The 15,603-nt window shown below is 36.9% G+C and overlaps 1 protein-coding gene across 2 annotated transcripts in view; it reads right to left on the reverse strand.

Annotated features, from left to right (window-relative positions):
- Positions 1-9,140, reverse strand: part of IMPG1 (interphotoreceptor matrix proteoglycan 1) — a 124,715-nt gene extending 115,575 nt beyond the window's left edge. For both annotated transcript variants that reach the window (XM_008684841.1, XM_008684840.1), the window contains exon 1: positions 8,992-9,140. In XM_008684841.1, the coding sequence (XP_008683063.1) occupies positions 8,992-9,058 (67 nt within the window). In that variant the 5' untranslated portion in view covers positions 9,059-9,140. The remainder of the gene's footprint in view (positions 1-8,991) is intronic.
- Between the last annotated feature and the right edge of the window lie 6,463 nt (positions 9,141-15,603).

Here is a 15,603-nt window from a genome sequence, read left to right on the forward strand (position 1 = left end):
ATTAAAAGCACGCGTACGTACCTCCCGACACAACAATCTCTCTCCTACTTAGAAGAAAGACAGAGAGGGGCGCCTGGGTGGCTCAGTAGGTTAAGCATCTGCCTTCAGCTCAAGTCATGATCCCAGGGTCCTGGGATTGAGTCTCCTGCCTCAGGCTCCCTGCTCAGCAGGGAGCCTGCTTCTCCCTCTCCCTCTGCCTCCTGCTCCCCCTGCTTGTGCTCACTCTGTCAAATAAATCAGTAAAATCTTGAAAAAAAAGGAGAGAGAGGGAATGGGAGTCCTCGACTCTGGAGAGACTGCTGCCTGCTGTGCGCACCAGCGGCGCATACAAAAGTATAACAGCAAAGTCCTTCGACAGAATAATGACTACAGGTGGTGTCCATACTAGGCAATAGTGTGTCTCAGATGCCTCTCCCGCACCATCTTAGATCCTCTTAGCCTCACCATTCTCTCAGACCAGCTCTTCAGCTCTTCATGAGCTCTGACCCACTGCAGGAGACACAGCTCACAGCTCTTGGTCTCACCCTGAAACCATGGTGTCTTTTTCCTCCTGCCCCAGAGTTTTCTGCTGCTGCTGAGGTGTGAGAAGCATCAGGACCCACCCACAGCCCATAGATGTGCACACATCTAGAGTGCAGGAAACTGCAGAGAAGTTAATGTTCTTTGAGGCAAACTTTTGAGATCTCTTATCAGTTCTTTTCCATTTACCACCAGGCTCCCACCCCGAAAAAACACTCCCTGATGAAGAGTAACAGGTAAGCTTTTGTCTCAGGGGCTGCTAAATGCAACAATGTGGATGAATCTTAAAACATGATGCTGAGCTAAAGAACTAAGTCTTAGGAGAGAACACATACAGCATGATATTATTTATATAAAAATCACAAACAAAACCAGGACCTATTATTTAGAGAATACACCTATAACTGGAAACACTAATGACAGGCAGTGATGGGATTAACACAAAATTCATGACCATGGCTGCCTTTGGCACAGAGCAAAGAAAGGGGCAGAGACCCTAGCAGAGCAGACAGGGAACTTCTAAGATACCATCAATGGTTTACTATTTCATCTGGGAGATGAGCATTTTATTATTATTCTCTAAATATCACAGATATGTTTTGTACACTCTTGATGTATATTTCCCAAGAAAGGAGAGCTACAGAAGCAATGTATCTAGCCCACGGCAGAACTCAAGCAGTCTCTACGAGTGTGGCTGGAAAGGAAGGTGGAGGCCAGATCACAAGGACCCTCAAGTGAAATTCTTGGACTTGATTCTGAAAGCATGGAGCTTTGGAAGTTGTTCTTTACTGTTTCCCCCAAGCAGTGAATGAATAACAAAGCTAGTGCAAGCTCGAGAAATAGGGGACAGTTCTGAGGTCAGTTCTGAGGATTTGCCACTGACTGACTAGGTCTCACGGGTTTAGGAAATGGAGAAGTCAAGGGTCAGAACCTGAGAGAGGGAACAGTTATCCATTGTCCCAGGCAAAGAGGGTGAAAAGGCTGAAGCTGGGTTAAGGAGGCACCGTGAGCTGTAATTGTTAATGCTGTGGTGTGCTGAATGCAGCAGGCTCACAGGGGCTCTGGGCACCTAAAAGCCGGTTGTGCACACTCACGTTAGATGTTGTCATGTTGGTAGACTGAAATCAGCCATAGTAGCAGTGTTTACAGTATGGATACTGACACAACACTATGAAGAATTTTTACCCCTTGAAGAGATTGTTGCTAAACATTTATCTTCCTTCCATTTGATAGGATCTGGTGACAACTTAGATATAAAGAGGAGATTCTTACATGATACCAAAATTCCCAACTTTAGAGATAGAAGATGACCGCCTGAAATGGACAGAAACAGAGTGGATTATGCCAAAAAAGGGAGTGGGTGCTGGTGATATGACTGACAACAAGATGGACAAGGTCCCTGGCCTCATGAAGCATTTAATTGATTTTTAACAGTATGCATTAGAATGCTCCGTGTAGCTTTTTAAAAATACATATTCCTGTAACCTATCTATGCCCTAATTTTGTAGAACGGTTATAAAAAATGAAACACCACAATGGAGGGAATGATTACCCAAACCACTCTATCAACTCTATTAAATAATGAGACTACTCCCTCCAAACTACAAATATATTTATGATAAAATATTTACTAAAGAAAGGAAGATTAAAACAAAACCCCTGGTGGCCCATAATATAATGAACTGTATATCACATCTTTCCCGAAGGGCAATAAATCATGCTTCTCGAACCTGGCTGAAATAGATTGCTTAGATAGCTTTAACAATTATTCTAGCTTGGGTCCCACCCAGACAAATAAAATCAGAATCTTCAAAGCTGGAGACCCAGCATTCGTGTTTTTACCAATTGAGAAATGTTGCATTAAATTTTTTAGGCCGGGAAAATGAAATCAATGGAAAAGGAGACTGGCAGAGAAAAGTTTTGGGCGAATTGATCGTAAATGGAGTTAAAGTCATTGGTAGATAGAATAACATTAGCAAAAATATGAAATATTTTTATTCTCTCTGAAACAACAGAAAATGAGAAGAGTTTGGATATAGACTGAGAGAAAGTCTGAAGTAGAAAAAGGATGTCAAATGAAATCAGATGACTTTAATCTTTTCAGTATGTAGGAGGAAGTAGTACCAGTAATGGAAGTCATCATAGTCCTCTTAGTATCTAGCATTTATTGAGCAATTTTATAGTAGATATCTCACAAAGAGCCTCATAAACATTATCTCGCTTATCTTCATCATACTGTATGGAGAAGACACTGATACTATTATTCCCATTTTACAGATAAGAAACCATAAGTTGGAGATACGTATGAGATTGATCAATTTGCCAAGGTCACATTACTACTGACAGAGCTGTTCTGTACAACTGTGTTCTGCGTTGAATGCAGTCCTGTGAAAGCCTTAAAGCCTTCCTCTTAACTGTGCCATTATGTGAATGGGAGTGGATCAGGCTGCTGGCTTGAGGAGAGAGAGAAGGTTTGGAAATTGGACTAGGGGATTAAGTCAGGGAATCAGAGACGAGTAGGACTGTGGAATAGCTTGGAGGGCCCAACTAAGGTTATACTGCATGAATTTGTTTCGTGTAAGCGCTTTGTTTATTTTAGATTCTCTAATAACACTTGGCAGCTCAGAAATGAGAGTGGAAAATATGAAAGCTAAGTTTACCCACAGTGAGATTAACCAAGCAAATGGGGCAGAAGGTCAAGGAGTAATTTATATTGTACCATCAAGACAAGTGTAGAGAAAGGCCTGGGAGAGGCCTCCAGCACCTAGGATTAATGTACAGGACACTGAGGCCTAGAAGTGGAGGAACTGGGAGAGGCTGTGGGACTGGAAAGTTTTGATGAGACTAAAACTCAGATTCCACAGAAGGAAGGAAGAGAAATTGTTAGAGAGTGATATTTCAGAATTGTCGATCTCTATAGAGTCTGAAAAATATTGTAAACCTGGAGGTTAAATTTCAGGGTTTTGATGGGGAAGTACTTTTGGTTTCTGAAGAGACTTTCTGAATGTGTCGAATCACATCCATTAGGCCAAGTTCTGCCTTTAAATATGTAACAAAATCGTAAATAAGCCACCTACTGCTAAACTTGGACTTTAATGGTGGGCATTTAAAAGGTTACCATGAATAAATGACTGTTTTGTTAAGGAGTTCAAAATGTCACACTTTTTTCTTAATGAGTAATATAACTCCTAAAATTATGCCTTCATTTTTAGGGTAGAGCTGAATGATATGGCCTATGATAGCTCCTGCATTCAGTCATGAAGATAGTCATGCAACAGAAATGGCCCAGAACCAGCAATCATCTGGTGTGATTAGTAGAAGAAAGTTGGCTTTTGAATTAATAGTAAAATCCATATTAATTTTACTCATCATATTATATTGGACTGATTAATAGACTAAGCAGGTGTAAGACAAGACTGGATACAGCTCAGATCCCAGTTTTGGTTCTAATCTTCTCATCCCAAATGACTCTAGGAGCCTTACATAGTATTCTCAGCCCTGGGTTTCTGAACAGAAATGAGCAGATTGTCTACCAGCCACTGAAATCTTAAGAAGATCAATTAAAATATACTTGAGCTTTTATAAAAAAATAAGATATTTAAGCTAAAGGATTGTTACTGTGATAGCTTCCTACAAAGAGCTTTGATCAGGTCTGAACTGATTACAATGGGTTGGTAATAGTGTCCTTGGGTTTCATAGTTGGGCTTAATTAAATGTAACTTTTGTTTCTTCATAAATGAAGCAGGAATCTTAAGACAGACAAATTAGCCCTACATACGTTATTTCTATATGAAGTTAAAGTATCTCTGAAGTGGAAACTTTTCATTAGTTTCAAGGTCCTGAATTTTCTCCACAAAATTTCTTTTGGTGTAGTTTCCTTTAATCCTTCTCCTGGGGGAGCAATTATCAAAATAGATGCTGGTTGCAGTGAGTGAGGGGACTAAAGATGGCTGAAAGAAGAAAACCATGTTGGAATGAATTAAGATGACTCCACAAAGGCACACAGAAAGACATTTTATCCGGGGCACCTGGATGACTCAGTTGGTTAAGCGGCTGCCTTCATGATCCCAGAGTCCTGAGACCGAACCCAGCATCTGGGCTCCCCATTCAGCAGGTAGACTGCTTCTCCCTCTGCTCCTCCTCCGCTCCTCCTCCGCTCCTCCCCCGCTCTTTCTCCTGCTCACTCTCTCTCTCAAATAAATAAAATCTTTAAAAGAAAAGGCATTGTTTCCTCAAGAATGACTGAATGTCAATGGGAGAATATTTATCTGCTGAATAAAACCATAGGCTTTGAAGAATTTGTCACTGTTCTGTAGCTCCTTCATATTCTTCCCACATTCACTGTGGCCGAGTACACACTCAGTAAATACTTGTAGCGATGCATGCTGTAGTTCACACTTGACTGTGGTATTTCCATGTATGAATTCTCATTACCATGGCTATGCCAGTCAACCATATCAACTCATTGTAGGATAAGCTTCGGCATGCAGGTTGCCTTGGTCCAGAACACCTTTCTTCCTTATTAAAATGGTTCCATCAGACTTGGTGCTCTTGATTTTTGAGGTTGAAATCTCAGTGACACTCTTTGACTTTCAGACAGTGAGCTCAGACCCAGTGGTTGCTAAAAACAGACTCATATTGTGGTCAGAGACTTTCCTTCCTTTCAACAAGCTGCTTTGTGGTATTCCAAAGATTGGAACAACCGATTCCCATCCCACAACTGCAGAAGTGTCTTCGACACCCTGAAGTAAGAAGAAGCAGTGTGGATGGAGACCTCAGTCACCTGAGAGTCTGATACTTCACAATATAGCAATGATGTCAGAACTTTTACTGTGGTCATTACCAAATATATGCTGAATTATAATATAAACCTGGAGACCATTGTGAAAAAAACCACACAAAACCTTTGTTGCCTTAGATGAATTATTTTAAAACAGCATAAAATCTGCTGTGAACATGACTGTGGTAACAAAGGTATACAGGGTCTGAATTTCCAGAGAGGATTAGCGTGCAAATACAGTGGCTATTTAAGGTGGCTGCCCACTCATGATTGATAGAAACGGCCAAGAGAGCAGTAGGTCATGTCAGCTCTGCCTAATTAGTTCACACATACAATAGTCCCTTAATGAGATCATTGATACAGGTATAGAGGGGCCACAAGGCAGAAATTGCTTTTTATTTTTAAAGTAAGTATTTAATCTAACAAATGGTTTTAGGTGTGCTGCCAGAGTTTGCTCAGTTGAACACAAAGTGTCTTCAATTGACACAGCTTCGATGATAAGGCCATCTTCTCAGATATAATTGAACAGAAAGTCTGCCTTGAACCTTTCAATTACACTGTCCTGAGACTATAGCAGAGATGAACAAAGTACAGGAGCTGCAAAGTTAATGTGACTGTCATTGGGCAGCTATCTCAGGTCTAAAAATGAATCCATGTTTTCTGTTAATGGAGCCACAGTGAGGGAAAATACCTTCCTCAGTAATTTTATGAAATGAGAACATCTCCTAGTAGTAAAGGCTTAGCAAGAAGTAGAGTGTCTTCAAATGCAAATTTTCTGACATTTAACAGCTACAAAAATAATTACCATACCTTGGTGATTTTTAACTTAGGTAAAGGTTTCATTTGGTATGTAACCTTGGTGACTTTAGCTTAGTTAAAGGTTTCATTTAGTATATAAACAACATGTAGTGTAAAAGGCACACACTCTGATAAACATTATTTTCACTTTAGGACTTGCCAAGAGTAGATTTTCTCTCTTGTCTTTCCCCACACACTGGAATGTCATAAGCAATTAGACGAAATTATGTATGTGAAATGAAAAGGTAAAAGCATAAAGCAGTGCTGTGCACATCAGATGCAATCGGCATCCCCGCTATGACTATGAGAGGAGCCTCGGTGTCTTAATGAAGTGATTGTTCTTCGAAATTATCGAACTCTCCTGTTATGTAAACAGTTTTATTTAATAAATGTTTTGAGACCAAAACCGTTTCGCTTATATGTATCAATGGAAAAACTACATTCAGAATTGGAAAGCTTAAAGGAAAACTTTTAAAGTATTGGCATGTCTTTGAGTCTCTTAATATGTGTCTATCTCAGTAATGGGTACCTGGTAAACACTCTGTGGAACTGAACTGGGAAAAATCACCTTAAGGCATAGGAAAACTTTCGAGAAGCAATTTGGCAAATATGGATCAAATGCTATAAAACTGTTTATGCTGCTTTGACCCAATAATTTTTTTTTTTTTTTTTTAAGATTTTATTTATTTATGTGACAGAGAGACAGCCAGCGAGCGAGGGAACACAGCAGGCGAGTGAGAGAGGAAGAAGCAGGCTCCTAGCGGAGGAGCCCGATGTGGGACTCGATCCCGGAACGCCGGGATCACGCCCTGAGCCGAAGGCAGACGCTTTAACGACTGCGCTACCCAGGCGCCCCCTGACCCAATAATTTTACTTTAGTGAACTTATGCTAAGAATACTAAGAGAGGCTATACATAAGGATGTTTATTGCAATGTTATTCATAATAACAATATAATTAGGAACAACTACTTCTCTTTTGTTGAGTATTATGTAAAGCAAATCATGACATAACAACAGAAGGGAACATTATGCAGTCAAAAAACTGATACTTGTCAAAACCAGATCACAGTGTAGAACATTCATCTAATGTAACATAAGTGCAAAAAGCCTGATAGAAAATTGTGCGGTAGAACTGCAATCATGTAAAAATTAAATAAGCGTACATAGAAAAAAGACCCAGGAAACATGAAGGTGCTAGCACAGATTGTCTTTGGATGGAAGTGTAATTTTTTTCATACCTTTTTTGATTTTGAAAATAATCTATAATTTTTTAAAAAGAAACTCTTGAATTTGAATGCTCAGTTGTTATGCTTAACACCTAGTTGTACTGCATTGAACTCTTCTCACTCCCCAAACCATTTTTTATGTAAATACACTCGTGATGGTTAATTAGTCACAAATGGGAAACCAGCCTGACGGAAGTACATAAATTCTAATTAATGTAGACCTCAGTAATTGGAGATTAACAGAAGTTTGAAGATCTGAGGTTCTTACAGAATAAAAAGTCCCCGACGAGTAAAATTTTAGGATGTTTTATAACGCAGTTAATCATACTTTGTTTCGTAGAAATTGGCATATGATAAATTATAGTTTTTGGTGAGCTTATTTAATTTAACTTTCTGTAAGTGATTATGCTATTTGTAATTGTAATGGTTGATATATAATGTATGAAAATAGCAAAAATAGTGAAATAAGTTAACACAATTATTTAAACAACAACAACAAACCGAAAGCTGGTTTGCCTGGTCAAGCATGTGAAATAGAATGTTTGTTCCAGCACATTAAGTTCAAAATACACAGGAATCCCATAATTCGTTTCCAATTAAAATGCTTTTATAAATGTGAACATTTATATAAAATTGACAATTGAAAGGAAATGTAAGTAAACTTTTTTGCTTTACCCACCGTCACTTATATGTTGAAAAACATAAAGGAATTTTTATATAATCTTTTCTAGAAGTTTTTTTTTTCCCTCTAAATGAAGCCACTAAAAAGTTAATAACTGACAGAATCAGTTAATTTTGGGACTCACAAATGCAATAACTCTGTTTTACTTACTCTGGACGTTTGTCAAACCAATACTTTAATTAAAATGTTAATTGTCTGAAGCTATGTCATCCTTGCGGAAGAACCAAACATTATTGGTTTCAAATGTCTTAAAAAGCCTGAATATGTTATAATGACTGGGATTTTTCTAAAAAAAATAAATAAATAAATAAATAAATAAAAAAAAGGAAAGTGAAGCTTTCTTCAACAGGTTTTAAAAAATACATTATTTTTCTTAAATATACCTGTTTAGTTGCTTGCTTTAATTTTGTTTATTTAAAGATATGCCATAAGAACATTCACTGCCTCATTCTTTTATGCATACAACTTCTGAGTTTGTCATCATCCTGAACTCTGAAGACAAAGCCCACTTGCTGTTTTTTAAGGAAAAGCAACTCATGATTTAACTATGAGAAGGTAAGAAATACATTTTTTTTGTCTGATATAAATAGCTTAAAACACTAGCTTCAAAAACTGTTAGCTTCAATATTTAGATTTTATTTGTCAATTTTAAGAGATAAATGGAATGGTTTCATGGATCTAACTATTGTTATTGATATTAATAATGTGAATTTTGTATTCAATGTTTTATAAAAGCAAAAAGGATACATACATCTCTCCTATTTTGTTAACATGAATTGCACTTAAAATTATGTAGCAAATAAATATTCAATCAAGTGAAAACCGTTTCTGACAATCATTCAATCAATTAATCAATATAATTCAGGGCCTACCACATACTATCCCTCTGAGACAGTGGTGACCTCGTTCATTTTGAATGTTCACTTCTGCAAATAGGTTTTAGATAAGCAAATTTTAAAAATGAACAAATATTTAAATAACTTACCTTTGCTTCCTTGAACTTGGAGAAAAATCCAAAAAACAAAAATAGCCCTTCTAGTTTCCAAATACATTCTGGCTTTTGCGTACTGGTAATTCTGGAAACAATCACAGAACAGTCCCAAATTTCATCTAAAAAAAAAAAAAAGAAATATGAAAAATAATTAAATATTGATGCCAGCTGAGTGAGAATAACTTCTTGGTTTACCTTTGTAAGGGTGCTAATTTATGAAGAACATGAAGCAGTGTCTGTTTCTGGAATAATCTGCTTATCTTCCCCTCTGGTGTAATCTCTGCTTAAGGGCCAGCTGGAGGAACCTTTATCTCATTAACCTTCTGGAGGAGCATCTGTCAGCCTAGCTCCAGGACCCCGAATGCCATTATAAACAAGTGTCCACAGGCAGAAGAAATGCTTTCTTCTTAGTTATTCACCTGTTACAGTGACACAGAGAGCCAGGGGAAGTTCTGCCAAATGCAGAAGAAGGCTGACAGTTAGGGTCAAGTGTTTTCCAAAATGACATGCTCAAGGAACATCCATTGAAAGAGTTTAATACCTGCAAGTGTGTAGTTTTTCACTCTATGTTAGTCTCTGGAGACAGCAAAGCTGTCTCCATTCGCGTAGAAATGCACTGGTTTGTACATAGCTTTCTTTCTGGCATTACATACAGATGACGTTTTTGGTTTGTTTTGTTTTATTTTAATTTTTTAAAATCTGTTTTTCATACACAGAGTTTAAAAAGTCAAACAATTTGTGAAAAGTAATGGTGCTATTCCTCCATTCAAAGGAAACCACTTTTAAGTTTCTAAGCTAATTCTGGTATTCTCATTTGTACTGCTTCTATTGCTATTTTTTCATTTTCACTTTTAGGCATTATCAAATAATAGATATTGAGCATATCTTCCTCTCTACACACACATTCCCTACTCCCCATAAACACGTAGTCATCCTTCTATCCACCTCAGTATTACTGTATTTTCAGTTTATTGAATATTCAATTTTATATTTCTGTGACTGTATACATACTACATAGAGCTGAACCACGGAGGATACTATACACGTATTGAGCTCTTAAGTTGTGATAGACACTGCTCTTAGGCATTTCCATAGATTATTTATATATTTCTTAACACAGTGTTATGGGGGTGGATACTATATCAGGATCAGTTTTATATTTGAGGAAGCTAAGGTATGTATGTCAGAGCCAGTGTTTGAGCCCAGAGTCTGGTTCCAGGGCCTATACTTTAACTGCTACCCCCATGATGCTTTTTGCAATTATCTCATATTTTTTCCCCTTAAGATTTTACATACAAAATGATAAATTATCCCCAAATGTTACCCCAGATGTGTCAATTTCCTCTTCTTATGGTTAAGCACTTCAAATAGCCTGTCTTCCCCAGGACCTGCTCCCGCTAACCCCCTCCAGTCTGTATTGTTTCTTGCCGTTGCTCACTGTAGTCATCGGGGGATCCTCCTTCACAGACAGGTTGGGGATGGCTTTTACCTCTCTTGTGTTGGGTTCTGAGTTTTCTGGATTCTATGTTGCCTTTTTCTTAACCTAATCTCTTGTTTTAGCAGAGCATATGCTCCAGTTTATTGCTGAAAGTTCACAATATTTGAGATCTTATATATTTAAAAGTGTCCTCCGTCGATATTCATACTTGATTGATAGTTTGGCCAATGCTATAGATGCAACGTCCGTGTCCTCCTAAAATTCCTATGTTGAAAATTAACCCCCAGTGTGATGGTATTTAGATGCTTTGGGAGGTGATCGGGTCATGTGGATGAAGCCCTCATGAATGGGATTGGCTTCCTTATAGAGGCACCAGAGAGTTCCTTTGCTCCTTCCACCATGTGAAGCACGCTGACAAGATCAGACTATGAGACAGGAAGCAGGCTCTCATCAGACACTTAATATGCCTGCATCTTGATCTTGGGCTTCCCAACCTCCATAACTAAGAAATAGATTTCTATTGTTTATAAGCTACTCAGTCTTTGGTATTCTGTTATAGCAGCTCGAACGGACTAAAGACGACTGGATATAGAATTGTAGGTTGGAAATAACATTCCCTTAGAATAGCAAAGACATTAATCCATTGTCTTCTAGCTTCTTGTGCTACTAAAATTTGATCTTTTTGTTCTTGGTTCTTTGTATAGGATCTTTCTAGAAGATCTGTCTCTCTGAGAAGATCTGTGAGAGAGAGACAGAGATAGAGACAGGGTGCAAGATAGGGAGAGAGTACTTCTCTACTGCCGGTGTAACATTTGTCCTAGGTCCGTTAACACTCCACCCATGTTTTAGGACATTGCTTAAACCTACATGTTCAGCTTAATAAAATTATTATGAAGTGAACACTCTAGGAACATCTAGGTAAAAATATAAAATATTAATAGCACCTTAGAAGGACCCATGGTCCCCCATTCACTAACACAAACCTTTCTTCTCCATTAAACATAATCATTATTCTGATTTCTATGGTAATCACTTACTAGCTTTTTTTTTTATACTTTTACTATTTATCTACACATCTGCAGGCACTGTAGTTTAGTTTTGCCTATTTTATCACTATTTATTGAAAAGATTATTTCCTCTACTGTTCTGAAGTTCTACCTTTGTCATAAATCAAGAATGCATATGTTTGTGGGTTCTCTCTTCCATTTGTCTCTTCTTGTGCCACACTGTTTTAATTATTGTACCTTTTTATTATATGTCTTCACATCTGTAGAACAAGTTTTCCCATTTGTTTCTCTTCAAAATTGTCTTGTTTACCTTTGGTGTTTCAAATTTTTATATACATTTCAGAGTCATATTGTCAAGTTCCACAAGAAGTTTGCTAGGATTTGTAAATAGGTGTTGTATGGAAGTGCTGAATCACTATATTGCACAACTGAAACTAATATTACACAGTACATTAAATGGAATTTAAATAAAAACTTGAAAAAAAAAGAAATTACATTGGATTATAGATCAATTTGGGGAAACTGACATCTTTACCATATTGAATTTTCTAATTCATGAACATAATTTGTCTATTTATTTACTTAGGTTTCTTTAATTTTGTCTTAATATATATTTCATTTATTTTTCTCTAAGTATTTGATATTCTTACTTTATTGTAAGAAGTATTAAATTTTATTTTCTAATTGGTTATTGCCAGGATATAAAAACATGATTGATTTTTGTATATTGATCCTGTTCAGAGATCTTGAGAAATAAATTTATTAATTATAATGATTTATCCTTTCATTCTTTGCAATTTCCTATATATAATATTGTCATCTATGAATAATAAGTTTTTTCTTCTTTTCTTATTCATTATTATACATTTTTCTTCCTTTTCCTTGCTTTTCTGCACTGGTTAGGACCTCTAAATGTTGAATAAAATGGTGATAGTAGGTATGTCTTTTTTTCTGTTTCAAAGGAAAACCTCCATTTTATTAAGAAAGATGTTTGTAACAGGCAAGTATTTAGATAACCTATTATGGAATAAGGAAATTTCCTTCTTCCTAGATTTTGAAGAGTTTTTTTTTTTTGTAAATAATGAATGGCTATTGAATATTATTACTTGATTTGTGTATCTTTTGAAATTATCATAGATTTTTCCCCTTTATCTCTTAATGGGGTAAAGTACATTGATTTTTCTAATGCTAAACCAACCCTACTTTCCTAGAATAAGACTATGTTGATTATAATGTTAGTGTTCTGTATACATTGCCAGATTCAGTTTGCTAACTTTTTAAGTCCTTTAAACATCTATGTTCATGAGTAAAATTGCCTACAATATTGCTGTCTTATAATATACTAGCAGATCATTCTCAAAAGGAGTTGAAGTGTGTTCTTTTTCTAGTTTATGAATAGTTTTATGTCATATTAGTAATAAGTCTTAGATTTCACTAGTAAAGCTTAGAATTTTCTTTGTGATAGGGTTTTAAATTTTGGATTCATTTTATTTATTTATTTATTTATTTGAGAGAGAGAGTGACAGAGACAGCACATTTATTTATTTATTTACTTGAGAGAGATAGGGGAGAGAGAGAGAGAGAACAAGCAGGGGGGCAGGGTAGAGGGAGAAGCAGACTTCCCCCCTGAGCTGGGGCCTAAAGCAAGACTCCATTCCAGGACCCTAGGATCATGAGCTGAGCCAAAAGCAGATGCTTAACTGGCTGAGCCACGCAGGAGCCCTCATTTTATTTTATTTTTTTAACTTCCAGCTTTATGGAGACAGTTGACATATAGCATTGTGTAAGTTTAAGGTACACAATGTGATGATTTGATATAATAGTGAGAAGTGATTACCACAATAAGGTTAATTAACACATCCACCACTTCATCTAGTTACCATTTTGTGTGTGTATCTGTGTGTGTGTGTGTGGTAAAAAGATTTCAAGATATACTTTCTTGTAACATTCATGTATACACTACAGTATTGTTAACTGTTGTCGTCATACTGTACGTTATACCCCTAGAACTTACTCGTCTTGTAACTGGAAGTTTTTACCCTTTGCCGATTTCTCACCACCTTCGGTCTTCACCACTGGCGTATCTCTACTCTTTTTCTATGAGTTTCGTTTTTTAGATTCCACATATAAGTGAGATTACACAGTATTTGTTTTTTTCTGTCTTACTTCACTTAGCATTATGCCCTCACGGTCCATCCATGTTGTCACAAATGTCAGGATTTCCTTGTGTTTTATGGTCGAATAATATTCTACGTATGTGTACATATAGTGTGTATATATCTAATCACATGATATCTCATTGTGAATAATGTGGCAGTGATCATGGAGGTGCAAATATCTCTTGACAGTGATTTTGATGAGGGAGCAGAAGTCTAGCTGAGGACAAACAGAAGCTGGCACCCTACACCCCCCCCCCCATGTGATATATGTGACATTCCTCAGGCACTCCTGGCTGCCCTAAAGGGAAAAAAAATGGTTAACTGATAGAGATCACAGTCCTGCAGGACAGGAGTCTCCCTCAGTTTACAAATGTCCTAGTGATTTACAAGGAAAAAGCTTTCTTATCAATAGCCTAACTTCCAGAGACCCATAACTCAGTTTGCTGAAGCCCTAACATCACCCTTCCATCCATAAAATTGAGGGAAACTGAGGTGGAAGGAAATGTAAATAAAATTGAATTCCTTCTAAACCTGAAGCCCATTGACAAGGACGTCTGATATGAGGAATGTTACATTCCCAACTGCCTTCCTGTTAGTGCCTCATTAGAGGGAAAAACAGCCTTGGCTTGACAATAACCAGGTCTCCATTGTCCTGAGAGTCTTCTTTAGCATATGACAGTCCTTCTGGACACCCTCTTTGTCCTCACCTTTCCAGCTCCCAAGTATATAATCAACCACACCTCACAAACCCAGAGCAGCTCTTTCTGCCCTCCGGTCCTGTCCCCGTGCTTTAATAAAGTCACCTTTTTGCACCAGAGAGGTCTTAAGAATTCTTTCTTGGTCATCAGCTCCAGACCTCACATGACTGAACCTCACCTATATCCTAAAACTTCATCAATTTCGTTTCCTTCAGATATATGCCCAGAAGTGGAATTGCTGGTTCATATGGTAGTCCTACTTTTATTGTTTTGAGGAATCTCCATACTGTTTTCCATAATGGCTGTTCCAATTTACACTCCCACCAAGAGTGCACAAGGGTTCCCTTTTCCCAATCTCCTCACCAGTATTTGTTATTTCTTGTCTTTTTGATGGTAGTGATTCCAACAGACATGAAGTGATAGCTCATGGTGATCAGATTTGCATTTTGATTTGATTTCATGATTAGCAATATTGAGCACATTTTCATGTACCTGTTGGCATTTGTATGTCTTCTTTGGAAAAATATCTATTCAGGTCTTTTGCCCATTTTTTAATTGGATTTTTTTTCTCTTGAGTTGTATGAGTTCTTTATATATTTTGCATATTAATCTCTTATTAGATATGAGATTTACAAATATTTTCTTCGATTCCATAGGCTGAATTTCGTTTTTGTTGATCATTTCCTTTGCTGTGCAAAAGCATTTTAGTTTGATATAATCCCACTTTTTAATCTTTTACTTTGTTTCTTGTGTTTTAGGAGTCATATCTAAAAATCAGTGCCAATACTCATGTCAAGGAGCTTTTTTCCCTGCTTTCTTTTGTAGTTTTATAATTTCATGTCTTACCTGTAAGTCTTCAATCTATTTCAGGTTAACTTTTGTAAGTGGTGTAAGATAAAGATCTGGTTTCATTCTTTTGCATGTGAATATCCATTTTTCCCAGCAACATTTATTGAAGAGACTGTCTTTTCTCTATTAAGTATTCTTATTTCCTTGTTGAATATTAGTTGATTGTGAATGTATGGGTTTACTTATGGGCTCTCAATTCTGTTCTATTGATCTATGTGTCTGTTTTTATGCCAGTACCATAGTTTTGATCACTAAAGCTTTATAATATAGCTTAAAATCAGGAAGTATGATGCTTCCCTCTTTGTTCTTCTTTCTTAGGATTGCTTTGGCTATTTGGGGTCTTTTGTAGTTTCATATAAATTTTAGGATTGTTTCTTCTACTTCTGTAACAACTACTGTTGGAATCTTGATAGTAATTGCACTGATTCTATAGATGGCTTTGGGTAGTATGGACA

The sequence above is a fragment of the Ursus maritimus genome, unplaced genomic scaffold (assembly GCF_017311325.1).
Source record: "Ursus maritimus isolate PB19 unplaced genomic scaffold, ASM1731132v1 scaffold_29, whole genome shotgun sequence".
In the NCBI taxonomy this organism is placed as follows: Eukaryota; Metazoa; Chordata; class Mammalia; order Carnivora; family Ursidae; genus Ursus; species Ursus maritimus.